The sequence below is a fragment of the Xiphias gladius genome, chromosome 3 (genome assembly GCF_016859285.1).
Source record: "Xiphias gladius isolate SHS-SW01 ecotype Sanya breed wild chromosome 3, ASM1685928v1, whole genome shotgun sequence".
Lineage (NCBI taxonomy): Eukaryota > Metazoa > Chordata > Actinopteri > Istiophoriformes > Xiphiidae > Xiphias > Xiphias gladius.
Window position 1 is genome coordinate 18,383,421 of NC_053402.1, and position 18,899 is coordinate 18,402,319.

At 41.9% G+C, this 18,899-nt stretch overlaps 1 protein-coding gene across 9 annotated transcripts; it reads right to left on the minus strand.

Annotated features, from left to right (window-relative positions):
• Positions 1-18,400, minus strand: ints1 (integrator complex subunit 1). 9 transcript variants are annotated; one of them, XM_040120480.1, is made up of 49 exons: positions 18,249-18,389; positions 18,024-18,079; positions 17,766-17,894; positions 17,359-17,649; positions 17,052-17,248; positions 16,421-16,558; positions 16,143-16,302; positions 15,940-16,045; positions 15,512-15,698; positions 14,938-15,083; positions 14,706-14,847; positions 14,382-14,558; positions 14,171-14,279; positions 13,961-14,081; positions 13,799-13,876; positions 13,545-13,702; positions 13,155-13,254; positions 12,983-13,074; positions 12,820-12,880; positions 12,541-12,738; positions 11,767-11,896; positions 11,382-11,561; positions 10,993-11,142; positions 10,712-10,891; positions 10,484-10,597; positions 10,215-10,382; positions 9,830-9,941; positions 9,585-9,743; positions 9,336-9,482; positions 9,145-9,243; positions 8,738-8,862; positions 8,273-8,527; positions 8,009-8,168; positions 7,792-7,923; positions 7,060-7,228; positions 6,264-6,390; positions 6,053-6,168; positions 5,813-5,900; positions 5,424-5,674; positions 3,817-3,946; positions 3,138-3,271; positions 2,856-3,048; positions 2,631-2,755; positions 2,370-2,479; positions 2,144-2,257; positions 1,997-2,067; positions 1,807-1,898; positions 1,475-1,584; positions 1-1,267 (listed from the first exon to the last, which is right to left on the minus strand). In XM_040120480.1, exons 3-49 carry the CDS (start codon positions 17,818-17,820, stop codon positions 1,152-1,154), a joined length of 6,573 nt encoding a protein of 2,190 aa, XP_039976414.1. In that variant the 5' UTR covers positions 17,821-17,894; positions 18,024-18,079; positions 18,249-18,389; the 3' UTR covers positions 1-1,151. The 9 variants fall into 9 exon arrangements, with proteins under 9 accessions (XP_039976414.1, XP_039976380.1, XP_039976371.1 ...); XM_040120446.1 differs by lacking the exon at positions 18,024-18,079 and having other exon boundaries at positions 10,493-10,597; positions 17,766-17,825; positions 18,249-18,400; XM_040120437.1 differs by lacking the exon at positions 18,024-18,079 and having other exon boundaries at positions 6,264-6,387; positions 17,766-17,825; positions 18,249-18,400.
• Positions 18,401-18,899: the final 499 nt, after the last annotated feature.

Below are 18,899 nucleotides of genomic sequence, written 5' to 3' on the forward strand. Positions count from 1 at the left end.
TCATTTCCAAAAATAATTTTAATCAGTTTGCATCAAGGTGGTGTTCTCTTCTACTAGAACAGATGGTGTTCTAGTAACAGTAAAGCATCCTGACTTTAAAGCATTCACTTCATCTGTTTAAAGGAATTCACAACATCATTTTGGATGATAAGAACATTTTTGTATTTTGGCTTCTTATTTTTAATCATTTGTAAGTTGCGTGGCAATTCCTAGATAAAAGAGATGAAGAGTTAATAAATTAAAGCCTTTAGTCAAACTGACATGTTCACTACCAGACTCAAAATTTGGGAAAATATCAAAACTGCTCACAAAACTCATAAAAGGGTGGATCATGATCAAAATGTTTAGGGGTTTTTTTTTTGGGATGTTTATTAAAAACATTCATACAAACGTAGCATAAAGAGTGCTTTTTAACTGTTTTTTTTAACAATAATGTTGATATTTCATATTCAAACTATTAAAAATATGAAGCCAAAACCAGAGTGCCATTTTCAAAATACACAATGACATTTGTGGTGCCAAATAATGTAACTGCTGGTAATTTAATAACTGCAGAAATGCAAAAATCTCCCTCTAAAGGCAACCGAAACAGTTTTATATTTCAATTTAATTGAGCTGTTTATTTGTAACATATACTAATTATTATATTACAATTTTCAATTATTATATCTAATGTTTCAATTATTTATCCAGTTTTTTACATTATGTGTTGCCTTTGATGAATTACATAATAACATAACTTAATAATGTTCCAGTTTTTGTTCTTGATCTTTTTTCATTACTGGTTGATGTATTGTTACATTTTCAGTTAAAAAATAATTTACATCCTTTCCAAAGTAATAAATGCACTAATTGTGACTTTATTGCATTAATAGTAATTTCACACTTTTAATAATTACATTTTCAACTCATTTAGAGGGAGTTTTAATACATTCTTTGAAGTCACTAAATTATTAAACTACTGGTAGCTACCAGCTCACTGGAGGATCCTTTAATCTGGACCAATGAAGAGCCATGGAGTTTGTTAATCTGCCGTGATCAAATTAAAGCAACGTTTGAACTAAAGGCAGTAAAGAAATATTATCTAGCTCTGGAATGAAGAGAATGAATGATACTATTTCCAAACAGATGTGGAGTTGTACGCTTTGTTGTTATGTTGTTGCTTCCATGTGAAGGACTTTCATGGACTCTGAGATCACTGAGCTGGTGTCAATTTGTCCGTAGATACCCACTAAAAACGCCTTGTGGAGCAAGATGTCTGCATGTTCTGGAGAGAGAAAAAAAAAGGACTTTACACCATGCAGCTATGGATGTGTGACTGGGACTAGGGCTTTAGTTGCATGCTTCATTAAATCACGTTTTTTTCCAGAAAATATTGCATGGTAATATGACTATAATCCGAGACAGGCAGGGGAGTGACTGCTTCTACCCAGATCACTGTCGACAAGGACGTGGCTAAAGAGCTTCTTCTTACCTTGACAGAGAAGCACATATTCTGGAAGATTCCTGAGAGCGGTCTGTACCACGTCGAAGTTACCACTTCCCATACAGTACATGAAAGTCGGCAGGAAGTCTGTTGCCAGGCTGCACCACAGAAAACATACACTATTACATAGTGAAAAGTAACAGGTAACAAACAAAAATATGTAGACAGATGGACCGAAGAGTGATCGATACACAGATAGGTGTCACTAAAGCATTATTTCTGAAACCCCTGGCTTTCCGTCTTTGCTAATCGGCACATATCTATTCTCAGTTCCATCATAGTTTCTGTAGATGGTTTGTCCTCAAGTGCCGTAAACTTACCAGGGATTATTCTGCATGCAGCGCAGGGCCAGACTGAAGGCCATGTTCCGACACAACTCCTCAGAGGAAACCATGAGTCTCTGCAGATCGTTCTACAAACAGCAAAGCAGGTTGGTGATGGACGTGTTACACACATCGACAGGTACTAAACTTGACCCCTTTTTCTGCTTGTGTATTGTTTATGACTCACAATGAAATACTGGATGATCTCTGGGCTCCTCTTCGACTTCTCATCCACCTCTGTCAACACTTCCAACACATCTAAAACAAAGGGGAAATTACTCATTATGATACAGGATTTATACACGTGACATTTTGGCAGCAGTATGTTAGTTACCCTCTACTGCTTCTCCTCTTGACATCTTTTTCAGGTACAACGTCATGTCAGCTGCACTCAAAGAAATCGAGGCAGATATGTTGACTAGGGGCAGGGAACCAGTGGACAAGTCGTCTAGTAAAGTGAAAAAAAACAGTAACTTAGCAAAATGTTCCAGGTGTATGAGGGTTCCGTAAAGTAAACTCCATGTGCCCAGAAAAAAAGCTGATATGAAAACTGTGCTTACCATCCCTTTCTTCTGTCGTGACCTCTGCAGAGGAGCTTTTAACTGGCAAAGTGAGTCCAGCCAGCAGAGATTTCAGCTGGACCAGGTCTGGGTTTTCTGCGCACAGACCCCTAAAAAGGAGAAACAGCGAAACAAAATGTCGAACAAAACCAGCGTTACTTTAAATACTGTTAAAATTAAAAAAAAAAAAAAACTCATTCATAGCTTTATATTTGTCAAAAATGTATCCTTGAAAGGATTTTGTCACAATGATATACTAACTGTAAGATGTCAGAGTGCTTCTGTAGATAAGGAATGGCTGCCGCTGCATCGTGCGTTATGTACTTCTGTGTGAACTGCAGAAATTTGTTGATGGAGACCAACGGAGAACGACTCCTCTGAAAGTTCTACAAGAAGAAAGATTCAAAAAACACACAAGAACACCATGAATCTAATCTCTATCCTAAATCCTCTAGTGAAGATTTGAAAGCGTGTGAGCCGCCCCACCTGAAGGACTTTCATAAAGGACAGAAGGCAGTCCTGAAGTGCCCTCTGGTGGTCGCTGTGGAAAACGAGCGGCTGCAGCAGCTCGAGGATGGCGAGCACATTGCTGAAGAAGTTCATGTGGTTTTGCTGCCGAAACTCGTGCATGCTTAGGTGAATGCGACCGTGTAGAAGACCTGCAATCATAGGCAGGTGTCTGGCGAGCAAAGCAAAACAGTAATCAGACAGGGAGATACACAGAGATATACAGGGTAGACAGAGTATTTGTCTTTTTCTTGATTTCACCTGAGCAAGAGGACAGGGTGCGACACAGCCAGCTTCCTACAGGCAAGGTTGGCATCAGACACACGGCTCTCAGCAGACTTTGATTCTCCTATATCAGCGAGCAGAGTGACCAGGCGATGGACCAGGACATCAAGCTGGGAAATAAAAATAAATAAAATAAATTCTGTGTGGTGTCATGGTGAATTCATGGTATTTCCAAAAAGTATTCAACAAAAAGCACTTTTTTCTTTGAGTTGACAAGTCTAGACAAAACAGTTCTTCATGAATACGAGAAAAAGATTATAGAATCAGATTTCCAGCACTATGAGTTACACTTCCTGTGGGTAAATTTCAAGATTGCTTAACACACACCAATGAAACTCAGTAAGAGCTGTAGGTCATGACTTTTGACCTACTCTGTGACAAGCAGTGGATGACCTCAGTGTACACTGCTGCTTGTGCTGTTGGGATTTATTATACAGCACTGTCTTCACTCAAATTTATCCAGGAAGCCACAACTAAATCAGAACAGACATTTTACTCGATATGGAGAGCCTCTGGTCTAAGTGACATCTCTGTTATGTTCACAAGAAGGATAAACAAACAGAAAGCACCACGGTAGCATGGAATGAAAAATTCAAGTGTCTTAAATAACTTATATCTGTTGGTTACAACTATGTGATCTGCACGAAATCTTCACCTTGCAGCTGCTGCCATCTGCAGCCCCTCCACGGCTGAAGGTGCTGTCAGGCAGGGCAACGTGCTGGATGACCTCAGGAAAATGCAGATAGATCTGCAGCAGCAAGTTTTGGCACCGCTTGCTCATCGCACTGAAAGACAAAATAAACAACAAGATGAGTATACTGTATGCAATGGTTTAGGGACAAGCCACCAACTACTGAACTATGTCATTCACTTTTGGGAAAATACATGTTATTATTGGCTTAGGACAGTTCAGCTTCTGCGTCTTAAAGCCAGAAGCTTAGTAACAAAATAATCAAGACTGTAATCCCTGATGTTATTGAGTTGTGTGGCTTGAAGCTATTTAATTGACAGTGACTGGTTGACCAATTTTGTGCAGCCATAAAAAGTTTGTTAGAGCTTTTCAACTCAAGTGAGATTTGCTCTATAGTGGTACTAACATTGCGAAGCATACAATGTTCCCAGTTGGGTTTTGTGAAATTCACTTTCTCCATCTCCTTCAACTGATTATCAACAGAGCTGATGTGAGATCACAGATTAGAGAGCACGATGAAGCTCTTCTCTATTGTTTCTGTCTACAAGTGACAATAATTAATGTACATTAATACAAACTACACACATGAATGGCGTAATGTAATTCTGAGGTATTTGCCTTCAAGTCACTGCAGTTTCATAAATCCTCTTACTGACTAAGACTCTTGTCAGGCTCACATGATGCACTCTCCACTAAATGAAAAGTTTATTACAGCTATGCATTAAGGAAATCACAGCGACCTTGACCAAGAGCAAAGAGTCCGCTCCTTGTTCAATAGTGGGTGTGTAATTGGAATAAACACCAGCTTATCTGACAGTGAGCTCTCACAAGAAGAATGCTTAACATACAATCAAGCCTTTATCCAACACAAGGCCAAAACCCTTTACTTTCAACATGTTTTTATCCAGCAATATTTTCACAAGCAACCATTTTACCAGAAAAGCTCAGCTGTACTTAAAATACTGTAATTCGGAAACTAATTTTTCTTGACCTTGGCCAAAGTTTCCTCATTAAAGTGGTTTAATAACCAGACATATTCATGAAAGGAGGGTTTGCCTCCACAAAGAGTTGCACCCTGATCTCTGACAGCTAAGTCAGAGCAGGAATTCACAACACAGGCAAGTTTAGAGCTTCAGCCTTAATCCTCTTGGCTTCATTATAATACACTGAGCTTTTAAAGAGATCACAGTACAGACGACTTTTGCTGGTTTTAATTTCACACCAATAGACCTAATTATCGAGTTTTCCCTGGTCCACAGCATTGTGGCTGACGAAGGAAGTCTGAAAAGTTCATCTGCACCGAGAGGGAAAATCTAGTGCGATTTACCCCAACTTTATCAGCACACCATAACAGGAAAAAAAAAAAAAAAGACTTTCACTGTCAGGGCTGATTAGAAAGAAGAATAAAATGTGTCGAAATGAATGGGCAGAGCACTTTGGTGAACCTTACACAATAAAAATATGATGAACATATGTGTCTTCCGCTATGGAGGGATGAGAAAGAGGAAAGAGTACAGATTTGAAGTGTTGAAACAAGAAACATAATAGATGACAACTAATATACACCTTACCTGTCCTCCCATTTATTTGTGCAGTTGATGAGGTACTCTGAGACTTTCTTGATGTTTTCCAGATCTCCATTGCAGTACGAGTGAAGGAGCGGCAGCCTGGACTGGATGAGGGAGCAGGAGGCCTGATCCATGCTACTTCTGTCATCGTGTTGTGAATCGAGACTGTTGAGCTCCGACTCGGACAGGATCAGGTCCACTAGGCTGATGAGCTCCTCTGAATTGAGTCGCAGCACAAACTTCTCCGTTTTCTTCTGCACAGACGAAAAGGAAAACACATGAGTATGCAGTTTCAGTCATCGGCAGAGTGAACTACCTCCTACATCTGTCTCAATAAAAATGCCGGAAAAATGTCATATCTCGTGACTGTATGTATGGGCTTTTGAGCTTACTTGAGGGATCTTCTGGTCGCGTCCTTGCCAGATGCGCGGGATGTGGCTGCACGCCCACAGGAAATCCAGGGCCGATGATGGGTCCAGTCTGAAAAATGTTGTAGAGATATTAAACATAAGTTATCACTGTAAGAAACATTATACTCAAAGTCTCATTATGTGTTATTCTACTAAAATAACTCTAAAGTTGCTGAAATAATGTTTAATAAAAAAAAAAAGAAAAGAAAAAAAAATACACACTTGTAGTCGCGGCGCTTGCTGAGAAGAGCACTGATACACTGCAGGAGGGTGGACCAGTTTGACTGATGTGTAAGCAAGGCCAAAAGATAGGGTCTGTAGGCAGGAGTGCCTCGTACCTAAAGTAAAGAAAGGATGCATCACTCTGCCAAGCAAACACATAAGTGTGACAAGATGAGAGTAGTATAATATCTACTGCCAATGCTTAACACACCTTGTTGAGGGCAAACAGCAGTTTCTGTTGAAGGTCCGGACACACTGACGTGACCTCAGGGTCAAGATGCTCCAGCCAATCGACGAGCAGCCCAGAGCTCAGTCCTGACTTGGTCACCTCAGAGCTGCTGGCAAAGGTCAGACTGAAAGGTTAACTCTACTTCTATTCAACTCCTGTGGCGTTAATCAAGACCTCAGAGAAAAGTAATGTTCAATAATCCAACATAAAATGGAGCTACAGATCTGATGCACAATGTTCAGAAAAATGCACTGGTTCATTACAAGCAGAAAATCCGCATTTTGTTTGCGTTTAACGTGGCTCAGAATAGCATGACACAAAATGTTTCAGACAGTAGTAACGTGGCTTCTACAGTTAAATCATGAGACTCCATTTCCCAATCATACACAGGCCGTATTCAACACAAATACAGTAAGTGCAATCACTCCATCTACACGCACTTCTCGAACCCGACGCTGCATGTGACAATGAGCAACCTTTCAATGTGTCCCTGCCTCTCTGGCAGTGTTGCTGTGAACCGAATACAAAAAAAAAGATTCTGTAAAGTATTCTGAGATTTTCACAGCATGTGAATCTGTAAGTGTAAAACCAATGTAAAGCTGCAAAACCAATTAAACCTTCCCGAACCAAATCCAATAGCTGTTTACAAGTACAAGGCCACAGACCGCAGGCGCAGTTTTGCCATTTTTGTCACAGGCAGCTGTGTTTGTCATTTAGTCCTGTCTAATATAAATGTTTCTTGCATGACTTGAGAGGGAAATAGAATTTCGGTGCTCACTTGTTAGAATCCGCTTCCTTTTTCACAGCTCGCTCCTCACTTTCCTGAAGCAGCAAGGAAATCACCATGGCAACAGGGCCAGCTGTCCCATTCTGTGTACCCACAGTCATCAACAGAGACAGTAGCTCCTCCAAATACGGCGACTTCACTTCCATCAGCCCCTGTAACACTGAAAAATAATGATAAAACTGCATGCGTAGTAGTAGATCTTGGACTGCCTTAACTGCATCTTTATGTAACAAAACCAAACATTAAATGTTACGGCCGCTTCTGTGCTTTTGTGGCAGCGAAATATGGGTGTAACAATAAACTGTATTAAACAGTTCGTTCAATAAAATTAAAAATGGTTCTGGGGGATTTTTCAGTTTCAAAAATTATACCTTTATATAACTTACTGTTATAATCATTTGAAAGTGGAACTTCATTCTTTTGCTGTATTGAAAACACAAAACCCTTGATGAACATTATTAATATAACTAAGGGGCCAATGCCATGTCACTTTTAAAAATAAAAAAAATGAAATAAAAACCTCTTGTAAAACTGTATAAAATCTTTGGTATTTTTACTTGATAAGTGACTTAAGCAACTAATCAATTATTAAGATTGTAATAAATCAACTTTCTGTACATTTGCTATTCTATTGACTAATCTTTGAAACACCTGATGTGGCAGATGAGTCAGTTCAAAGAAATTCAGTGCACATTCACATCCCTACAATGACTCCATTAATACCTTTGCCAATGAGCTCTGCTTCTGCATTACATCTGTCTCCAGCTTTCAGCATTGCAATGATGGCTCTCAGTGGCACTTCAGTATCTCTGCGATATGCCAAGGCCTCAGCCAGGTGGAGGAAACCTGTCCGCACTGCAGGGCAAAGAAACTTATCACTCATTGCTTATATAAAATAGATTAACCAGCATCTGAAAAGATAAATAGTGGAGGTGCTCACCATCACTGTGCCGGTGTTTGTGAGAGTTCTGACCAGCAAAGGATCTGAGCAGAGTCTTCAGTGGTCCTGCCTCCACAGTTGGGTTGTCTAACCAGATTAACATCTCAACAATGACCTTGAGGAATAGTGAGGAGAAAGCAATGTCCTGGGACACGAGACGCTGAAAAGAAAACGTTAAGCAGGAGAAAACAGAAAGAAATATTATAATTCAGGGTTTGATGAATCTGCATATGGAATTATGGGCTGATTGTCAGCAAGCCTTACCTGGTAGAGGTGAAGTTGGCGCATGAGAGGACAGGAGAGGGCGTGACTGCGGTGCATTGACATAACAATAGGCCCTGCGTGGGCAGAGGTGAGTAAGGCAGCAATGGCCTGTAACAGGCGAAATGCTAGCCCACCCTGCTGAACTTGGCCCTGTTTGGCCCGCATCAGCTCTTTAGCCAGGGCTTGCTGCAGGGCCAGGGAGAGCTGGCTGGGAGGTGGGCCATGCCAACGAGGGTCCACCTTCAAGGGGAATATCTGTCCAGGTAAAGGAAACAGAAACAGGTCAGCTTGACACAGAAGTGAGTTAAAAGTCACAGTAAAAGTCTGGAATAAAGGCAAGATGTTTTGCTTGGAGATGGTGTTTAACCCCATGTTGTCTACAAAGATAAAAGGGGGGGAAAAAAAAACAACAACAACAACTCATACTACAGAGATATGAGAAACAGCTAGCTAGTTAAATCCCACCTGAAGCAACATGCCAGTGAGATCATCGTCAGGCCCGACTGCAGGAAGCTGACTGGCTGCTCTCATCTTCACAGAGCTGTGGGGCGTTTCCACGGTAACTTTGGCCTTGCTTGTTTCAGAAGAATCTATCAGGAGGGGTGAAATCAGGACATTAAGTGGTAATTTAGATCATTTACATTCATTCATTCATTCCAGATATTTGTCAGCTACTTACATTAAAGCCCTATGCTATGTAATATTATGTACAAGTATAAAAGTATAAAGATAAATCTTAATATTGTTAAACGAATTGTTAGAAATCAAAGATTGATGCGAGGAAACATTTAGTAGAGCCACTTATTTCAGTGTGAAAAGTTATAATATAAAAGTTGCACAGAAACATCCATTTGGAAGATAGAGTCACTGACCTCTGCGTGGAGGAAGAGAGGAACTCAGTAATGCATGAAAAGTGTGCCCCCCAGTGGCACCTCGCTCATGCTGCACCTCAACCAGGTGGGCCATGTAGTCTATTGCAGAGGAGATGCAAAATGAGATAAATCATTAATATTTTGAAATCTGAAAATCTTTCAAAAGCAGAATATCTGCAGAAGACTCTCACGCTTGTCCATGATGTTCTGCTCAAGTGTCTGTGGATCATGGGAAACAGCTTGATCCAGGTACTGCAGCAGTTTACTCATGCTGGATACGGGAATGCCAAACGACTGAACAAACAACAGCAGCTGCTGTGGCTCCAGGTCTTGCAAAGCTGAGGGAAACATGTGCATTTATTCATTAAAAAGTGAACAAATATTTATATACATTAACTTGGTGAACAACGCTCATTTTTGGGAACTATGAGAAGTTGTACCTGCATCAACCAATCGAGAGACCTCTGATCGTATCATCCTCAGTTTCAACCAATCAGGCAGCAGAAGTGCCTCCTCCGAAGTGTCAACCAGGAAGGCAGTGGGTAGGGGTTTCTTGTCAGGAAACCAAATGTCCAAAAGAGGGTAGAAATCGCTCTCTCCTGCAAATATTGTTTAAAAAAAATATGCAATAGTAAGCACGTTCTTTAACAATGCAAACACTAAACTGTAACATGAACAGGACGACCTTTGGGAGGCCCCAGAGTCAGCAGGATAACCATGGCATGGACTACAAGGATGTGCATCGTAGCAGTCTCTCCTGTAGTCCACCGAAGAAACACCTGGTCCTGAGATTCTGACTGAAGAAAAACAAAACAAAAACAAAACATGTTTGTCAAGCACAAGTTATCATGTGTATCCACCCTCTTCTGTATAGTTCCCCATTTTCTTGCAGTCACTCTGTCAAGACTTTTTCAGTGATCACCAAAAATTTTTCAGGTCACTAGGTCCAAAACTTTACACTTATTTTTGATTACAACAAGATTCTAGGGTGTGCGGAAGCCACAGTGAGAGGACCCAAGAAAAGATTCCCGTATTGTAAATGGCAACATAGTTCAGTTAGTAGTGCTCACCCAGCTGTAAAGATCCTCGCCCTCTTTGGTCTTCCTCATCCTCTTGATGTAAGTAGAGAAGATGGTGAGGAAAGCAGAGAGCACAGCATCAGACTCAGGCCTGGTGGAGTGTTTGGAGAACAGGCTGTTCATGATGGTGGAACGTTCAACGATCAACCGAGCAACATCCTACAGGGAGCAACACGAAGACCAGATTCATGTCAGCACTGCTCTGTGAAAACAAAACTGGATAAAGAAAAGCATGTCAAGTTGAAATTTAAGCAACTCGCCGTGATTACCAGAGCCAGGTCATTATGAGAAGCCTGCTCCTCCACTGGTGCATGCTGGGATAGGTAGATGAGATAGGCACTGATTGTCTGTGGATCTGTCTCCATGTGAATGGCCTTCAAGGGAGGAGACAGACAAGAAACGTGCTTCAAACCCCTACTGATTACCCACCTACAAGGTTTACCTTTATTTACAGTTATGGACAGTTCACTGTTGAGTCAGACATTGACCTGTTGCAGAGCAGTGGACGTCATGCCCCTGACGCTGTCAAACAGGGGGAGCTTCGGGAGGTCTTGTAGCAGCCACTGGTAGCCTGGCAAGAGCTCAGCATCTGCGGAGTCTTCTTCCATGGGTTGATCCCGCTCATCTCCATCCTTCAAGCCCCCTTCACTCAGCACCAATGACAACCCCTGCATGCAAATATATAATGTGAGTGGGACCAATTTTTTTTTTTGACAGTAACACAATCCTACTAGAGATTATATGATGTTTTCTCTTTCCAATGTGTTACCTTCATAGCTAGGACTCTCGAGGCCACCTGGGAAGAGCTGAGACGACGCAGGAAATAATCTAGCACTTCACATGTTGTCTGTTCGTCAGCCTTAGGACCTAACAAAAGATCCTGGAGTCGTCCAAGTAGCTGCCTTTGCTTTTGTTGTCTCTAAGAGGAAGAGGGGGAATAGTTCAGGATCCAGTCAAGAGTCAGTAAGTACTATTTTTTTATCTAGTTGCAAATATATATAATTGAGTACAGGTATAAATTTAGAATTCCGCATGTTAATTTGAGACCAAATCCAAATAAAGATCAGTCACTCATAAAAATTCAAAATGTATATAAAAGCAGGACAACTTCAGTAATCTTCAACAATACAACAATAAGGTATAATAAAATCTACATACTTGTCTCTTCTTGGCCCTCTGCTCTTTGCTCTCTCCTTCTTCGTCATCCTCTACCGGCAGACTGTCATCTGCAGCATCATGCAGAAGGAATTCACACAGGCACTGCACTGGAAGCACATCCAAGGACCCCTCACTGGACTGAACCAAATCAGCCAACCATGGCATGGACTGAGAGGAAGCCTGTGAAGGATTGAAAATGCACTATACTTATAGGATCACCGGTGACACTACAAAGTCCTATTTCCTCTTACATAGGGCAGGCTAAGTGATGTTACGCTCATTTCGCCTGCCATTTAGTGTACTATATACAGTATGAGACAGTATAAGTGCATGCCACTGAGTGCTCTATCATTCTCAGTTAAGCTTTGATGGGCGCTGGCGTTACCTGTCTCTGGATGATGTTGAGGAGGAAGTCTGGGTTGCGGCTGCGGCAGAGGAGGTGTCCCAGACGCAGAGACTGGTTCAGGCTTTTTACTTGCTCCTGGACCTGTGGTGGAGGTCGACGAGGAGGACCCCTGAACACAAACAAAAAACCATTAGTCCTTCTTCCATCGACACACCTGTACAAACTTGTTTATCTAGAGTAATACAGGACTCCTTGACTGACAGTTATGTTCTGTTGGTAAAAGCTCAACTAAACTGTCGGCTGCATAAAAAGTGGGACAAGGTCAGCTGCCGTCGCCTCTAAGAAAACAAATTGGGGGATTTGACTCCTGTGGCTGTGTACAGCTAGAGTCTGAGGTTCCTAGATCCGACTTTGAGTAACTTTTTTTGCTTATAACTTTTTTAGAGATTACAAATAATCATTCAACTAGTTACAAAGACATGGAACATAACTGATACAAATGGGAACCTGCTTATTATCCTATACTGGTTATTTTCTTGCCAGACTTTATGCTGCCATTCTTTTATAATTTGCCTTGAACTTTAGTGGAATATAGAACCGTGATGGGAATAATGTATACTGTTTAAAGCCGTGTTATATGCAGGGAATTTCATGGTAGATACAAAAAAATTACCAGTGTTAAAATTTAACTTTTTCTTCAAACCAAAGAAGTAATTTCAAAGGTTGTGATTTATGGGCACAAATCTATCCTGCTAGGATGGCTAACTGTTAGGTTGTACACATAATGTGAAATCATTTCTCTTGTTATCTTACTGTGGATCCAGACTGGTGAGCTGAGACAACAGCAAACTGTTGCTCTCTGTGATGGTCTGTTTGGTGGAAGCTGCAGCCAAGTGGCTCTCGAAGGCCAGAATCTCTTGTTTCTCCCTTTGGGAGATCTGCAGCTCCCTGTTGATCATCTCTGTCTTTGTGTCCTCATCCGCAATGGTGCAAGGAGGGTAGGTATAGTTACTACAGACAGAGACGCGTGTTAGTCAAGCATTGTCGATCAGCTTGAAATGATTTAACTCTAATACGATAACCTTTTCCTACTTTGTCATGACCATCTCCATGAGCATTTTCAGCGTAGGATAGCCATCCCAGGCTGCCAAACCTAAAGGAAAATATGTCAGACAATATATCAAAAGAAACTATTTAATGCCTTTGAATACATCACATAACTAATCGTATGTATGAAACATAAATTTGATTGTACCTATCCTCTGAGGATTAAACGCGGCCACCACAAGCAGCAGCAGCCAGGCCTTCCAATAGAGCGTGGATATCGCCAAATTTGGCGGTTGGTACCTTGAACATTAAGAATCACTTGTTATTTTAGACTGTAAACTGTATGACCTGTAAGTGTTTTTAAAAGACGTCTGATGTACCCTGCTGGCAGCTGAATGTTCTCTGGGTGGTGGTATGTACACAGATTCAGCACTGCATCAATGAGTTGGATCCTCTCCACTCTCAGGACCTCCAGATCTGCTTAACGAGAAAAACCGCCAGTCACCTCTACGGCTTCAAACTACCAAGAAGTATTCAAACAATTACAAGAAAAAACGCATTTCCCTTTGTTCATACTTTCCTAAAATTATTTTGCTGATGTGAGAGGATAAGATGTGAAGAAGGAGATGCCCCTTGGCATGCTTAAATTGCTTGCTCATTAAACTGAAGCACATTTGTTTACCAAATGTCCAAACATTCTGCCAGAGAGTAATACACACAGCTTTAACTGGGATCAGAAACAGTTACAGACTAAGTGGATCTTCACACACCATCCGACTGAACTCCAGCAGCCCTCTTAACCAGGTGATCTGCCAGCTCCATGGCATCGGCTGGGCCCAGGGGCAAATCACGTGACAACCCGATCACCAGAATGCGCATCAGTGTGTCCTCCAACAGAGGCACCTCGGAGCAGAGACGAAGGAAGAAACTGACGAAAGAAAGAAATATCAGCTTGGTGAAAGGAACTTGCTAGATGTGGTGTGAAGAAAAAATGCTACATTTTTGAAAATGGAGGGAGACTCACTTTCTGTCACTCTCAGGAGGCCAGTTGTCCCACTTGTAATATGTCTCAGGTTGCTCTGTGAACAGCACTTTGTGAAGGCTGCAGACATGAGAGATGAGATTATAACATCATCAGTTTATGCAGCTTGACACAAAAACTGTTCGGATGCACGCAGATACCGACCAGTGAACGTAGTCTTTTGCACCAACTTTGCTGATGGTAGGAACCACGCTGTGAAGCCACCACACAGCGTCTCTCTGTATGGCAGCTATCTGATTCTGGAACGACCTCAGGACCTCCAGATCTGAAACAAACCAGACACATGTCTCCATAATAACTAATAACACTTTATGGTTAACAAATACACCGATAGGACAAATGAACATTGCTCACTCTTCTTCTCTCCTTTGTCCCATGCAATGCCAGCTTCTTTGACCTGAGCAGTGATGCCCAACATCATGGAGACTGTCAGTAAATCTGTCACTTGGATTACAAAACGCTCCTACAGGAGGGATGCAAATAAACAGTTCAGAGTCAAATGTAAACACATGATGATTACGGCTAAAGTGGCCGAGGGGCGGGGGGGGCTTTCATATTTGCTTACTTTGAACTCCATGTCCACATAGCTGGCCTCCTTTCTCTCCTGCATTAAACCAAAGCAGAAGGACTGGAAGTTAATCTCGTGCTTAGTCTGTTTGATGATCTCTCTCAGCAAAGCTCGGGAGGCACGGAGGTAATCATCCTTATTGGTGAGCAGGTCCTGGAACACCATCGCCAAGAACTACAGACACACAGAGACAGGAAGAATGCTGATTTTGAAAAAACAAAGGAATTCGAACACAGAATTTAAAAGCCTAACAATTAAAACAGATGCTAATGATGACGAATAACAATATCATTTATGTTGTAAGAAAATTTCTAGTTTCACCTTTGGAGCCTGTTCTGGGCTGTGCTGGAGCACTGTATGGAGGACTTGCATATTGTTGGGATTCCTGGCATTGGACAGCTCATTGAAGATCACCAGCTTCACCATAGTGCCCAGGTTGTCTCTGTGTGCGTTTAGCAACTCCCTGGAGAATCACATCCAAAGCACCAGTTAGTGTGAGTCACTGAGTGTGGTAATAAGTTAGCTGTAAGACAAAATGAGTAAGACTCCTCACCTGACACACAGCATGTAGTGGTTGAGGAGGACTTTGGGTTTGAGCCGGATCTTGATCAGGTTGGAGATCACCTCCATGTCATCTGCTCCGTGGCTGTTGCAGTTCATACACAAAGACATGAGGAGGTCTTGGGCTGGTCGAGTCAGCTGCACGCATGAAAACAAAGTGAGTGAGTAAAGACTCAATTCAATACAAATCATGTTCATAGTCACAGTGAGGTACAAAGGTGAGGAAAAATTTTACACACAGTATAATTGCAATATTTCACCATGAAGTCTCTTCACAACTGATAAACTGGCACTATTATTACATAAGAATGTATTGTGAAATTGATGCCGGTGTGAAAAGTTTATATTGATTTTTTAATGGATTCTGTAACCATTAAGGGCTATGTTTTACTTTCCATTACAAGAATATTGTGACAAATTATCTGTAACCGCAAGGCTGTTTTTGTTTGTTGGCAACTTATCATGGAAGAATACAACACAGCATACAATACAATTACCAGTGAGATACTGTGAAATAAAGCCTTGCAGATGATGGTTTATTCCTGGATCGGTTTTACACTTCTTACCTTCGGGTTCTGGAGCCACATCTCCAGCCTCTGCACAGCCATGAGTCGTGCCTCTTTGTAGCCACACGTGGCTGTGAGCAGACGCAGCAGATTTCGGGACACGTTGTCCATCGGCTGCCTGCGGTTCAACTGATCCCTGAGGACGTCGAGCACATAGTCTTCCACACTCTCTGCCAGTTCGTCATACCTACAGTAAAGCAGACGTTGGGACAGAAAGGCAAAATGTTCCAGCAACTCTTAATAGTTTTTTGCAGAAATCGTAAATAATTTAGCTGCGATAAATTCATGAAATAGTAAAATATCGTCATTTAGAATTTAAAAAAAAAATCTGAATTGTATCTAAAACTTAAACAGAAATCTGACAATTTCGAGTGATGTCTGCTGGACTGTACATGGTAGCCTCCCATCTAGGTGGGCAGTTCTCTTACCTCGGCATCACCTGCCCCTCATCCTCGGGGCTGAGTTTCTCCTCTGCTATCAGCAATTCAGTCTGGCTGTCATCCTCATCAGGGGTTGAGGGGTGGGGGCTGCTTCCTAAAAGACCCAGAAGCACCACAACCAATCAGCACTTGTTTCATGGAAGAGCAATTCCAACCCCAAAACCCCAGTGTGTGTTCTCACTGTACGGCACCTGCACTAAGATCTCCACCAGAGCGGCCAGTGTCAGCCTGCAGCAGCATACTCTTTGGAGGCATCTTTGTGCCAAAAGCAGTCTGGACGTTGTCAACGAAATTCTTACAGTGAGAACTGTCTACCCAGATTCTTTCCCCCAGAGAGTCCTCAATGTAAACCTGCAAATACATTTTAGATAGAAAAAAAAAAAGTTCATACATGGCTAAAACAAAACCTTGTGAAAAAAAAAAAAAAAGGAATTTGTAACATTTATTTGATCATTTAGGAGATTCTTACTTTAACAAAGATCTCTGGCCAGTTCTCATCCTCCTCGTAGGCTGCCATCAGCAGATTGCAAGCAAGAACGGACACCAGGCTGTTCCCCTTTGCTTTGAAGTTGATAGAAGCATCCCGGCGCAGGAGGCTACACAAGGCCTAGAGACAAGAGCAAGTATAAAATCATTGAGCAAGTTTTAAATATCCAGTCACATTCCAAGATCTGTGAGGTTTACTTAAGAAAAACGTTCATGTTCCACACATTTATTTTGCAGTACTGACAAAACCTGTATGTAACAAGTGTTTTAGTTTTATATGCCAACTCTGAAGTTATTCTTTTTTTGATTAATACACACACACACACACACACACACACACACACACACACACACACACACACAAATTAAAAGTCAAATGATAGTTAGACATAAAAGAAGTAATCACTGGTCTAATTCATCGGTAAATATTTGACTTATCTGCATGACTGCTTCCATCTCTCTGTTTTATTATATATTAAAAACAACTCACTTCTGTGCTACTTTGTGATTTGAAAAAAAAAAAGCAAAGGCTAAGGGAGAATGTATATTACATCATTATAACAGGCCCTTTCATCTTTCCTGGGTATACATATTACAGCACTCAGAAATCTCACCTCAATAATTCCTTCAGTGGCAAAAACGTTGGGCTTGATTTTAGCCAGGAACATGAGACTGAGGTACAGCGTGATGTCAGGCTTGGCTCGGTTCATCTTGAGTTGTTTCACAGCTCCACAGAGCAGTCCCTCGATGCGATCGTCATTTCCTTCGGACTCCGCAGCTTCAATCTCATCCAGCAGCACTGCCGGTGACACTACAATAAAAAGGAATTTTTAACTTTCCTTGTAACTGACTGAGTGAACGTTTGTAGCCATTTCTATTTACATGTCTTCCAGAAAAACAGACACAAAGCCAGTGCTTTACCCTCAATAGGTACCACTGATGGCTCCTTTATTGAGGGTGATATTGCCCTCTTGTCCACAGCTGCTACATCAGCTAGTCTTCCCAGGGCACTGACTGGAGGGGTGGTGGATAGTTTGGGACGCTTGGCGAGGCTGGACAGACCCGATGAGGAGGGCAGAGTGGAGGAAGTCTCTCTCTTACGGTCAGCTGGTAAACCCGTGGATGCTGGTTTCAGGAGGACAGCGGGGGCTTTGGGCTCTCCACCCTGGCTCTTTGATCCGAGGGCAATGAAATCTCCTGGTGGTGGGTGACCTGGGAAAAGCAGACATCGCAGTTGTGATTTTATCCTGCTTTGCTATCATCTTCAATATTTGCTGGGGGAAAAAAAAAAAAAAAAATCCAGGATGACACTGGGGATGGCATCATACCTGATGGTTTTGCAGCACTGGGGCGTCTGAGAGTCGTGGGTTTTGGACGATTCATCTTGACTAACAGGCACAAGTCAAAACCAAAGTCACGGCAGGTTGCGCAGGTGTCATTACCTAACTAAAATTAGTCTGTTTGTGCGAAAAACACAAGGAAACACAGAATGAGCAAACGCAAAACCCATATTTACCAGCTAAAGTTAGCAGCTAGCATCGTCTAGCTAGTTGCGGTCAGTAAATCACAAAAGCTAATAACCTAACCTTAGCGTTGCCGACAAAACGTAGCAAAACGGTTGCGTTCGGTCTCTGTTGACAGCCTGTAATGTTAAATTATGTTGTTACTTATAGTTGTGATACATAACAATAAGGGACATAAATATGGCTGTTAGCACCTTTATTTAGCCTACATGTATCAAGTACTGACAGTAACCGAGCGTTAACCTTCCAGCCCATAAACAAACGTGAATTAACTTAAAAGTAGCTCACTTTTTTTAATCGGCTTCATATAACGGATCGTTGTCAAACTGAACGCTGCTCTTGGGACAAAATGTAACGTTTATGCAACTCAAAGCTAGCAGATACACCGAGCCGTGGTAGCGCCGTCTTCTCGTTCCCTGTTATTGAACCTAATTGTGCAACACCGCCACCTAGTGCAAGGGCGTGCCGGGCAGAGCCGTGACACTGGAGGCAGACTACAGAGAACACGCGACACGGTTTTATTTTGAAATTCTTTACCGGAACCAATCTCTCTGTCGTTGTAACAAACCCGACGCCGGCATTAAGTCTACACCTTAGCTGCAGTGGCATCGGGGGCAGACACAATACCGTTGTTTTAATTCAGTTTTATTAATTTAGTTGGTTTACTTTTAGTTCAGTGTATTTAGCTATTTTCCCCACACTTGGTCACAGTGTTTTACTGTGTATGGTAAAAGTTTACCAGAAGTATCCCTGTTGGTATGCCAACGGCAGACAGAGATGTAACCGTGCACTACGGCCACCAGGGGGCAGTGTAAATGGTGTAAGTCATGGGCCGATGGGTCGTCAACAATGCCCTCTGGTGGTCATAGAGGGTAACTGTAACCGCAAAGTTACACACTAAGGCGTATTAAAACGTCCGGTCAAAAAATTTCGAGGAAA

Excerpts from the sequence above, each read along its gene's own strand:
- ints1 (XM_040120422.1), bottom strand. Across the intron at positions 13,075-13,154 it reads AACATTCAGCTGCCAGCAGG|GTACCAACCGCCAAATTTGG; the intron begins GTACATCAGACG and ends TTAATGTTCAAG. Across the intron at positions 1,899-1,996 it reads AGATCATCCAGTATTTCATT|AACGATCTGCAGAGACTCAT; the intron begins GTGAGTCATAAA and ends TGCTGTTTGTAG.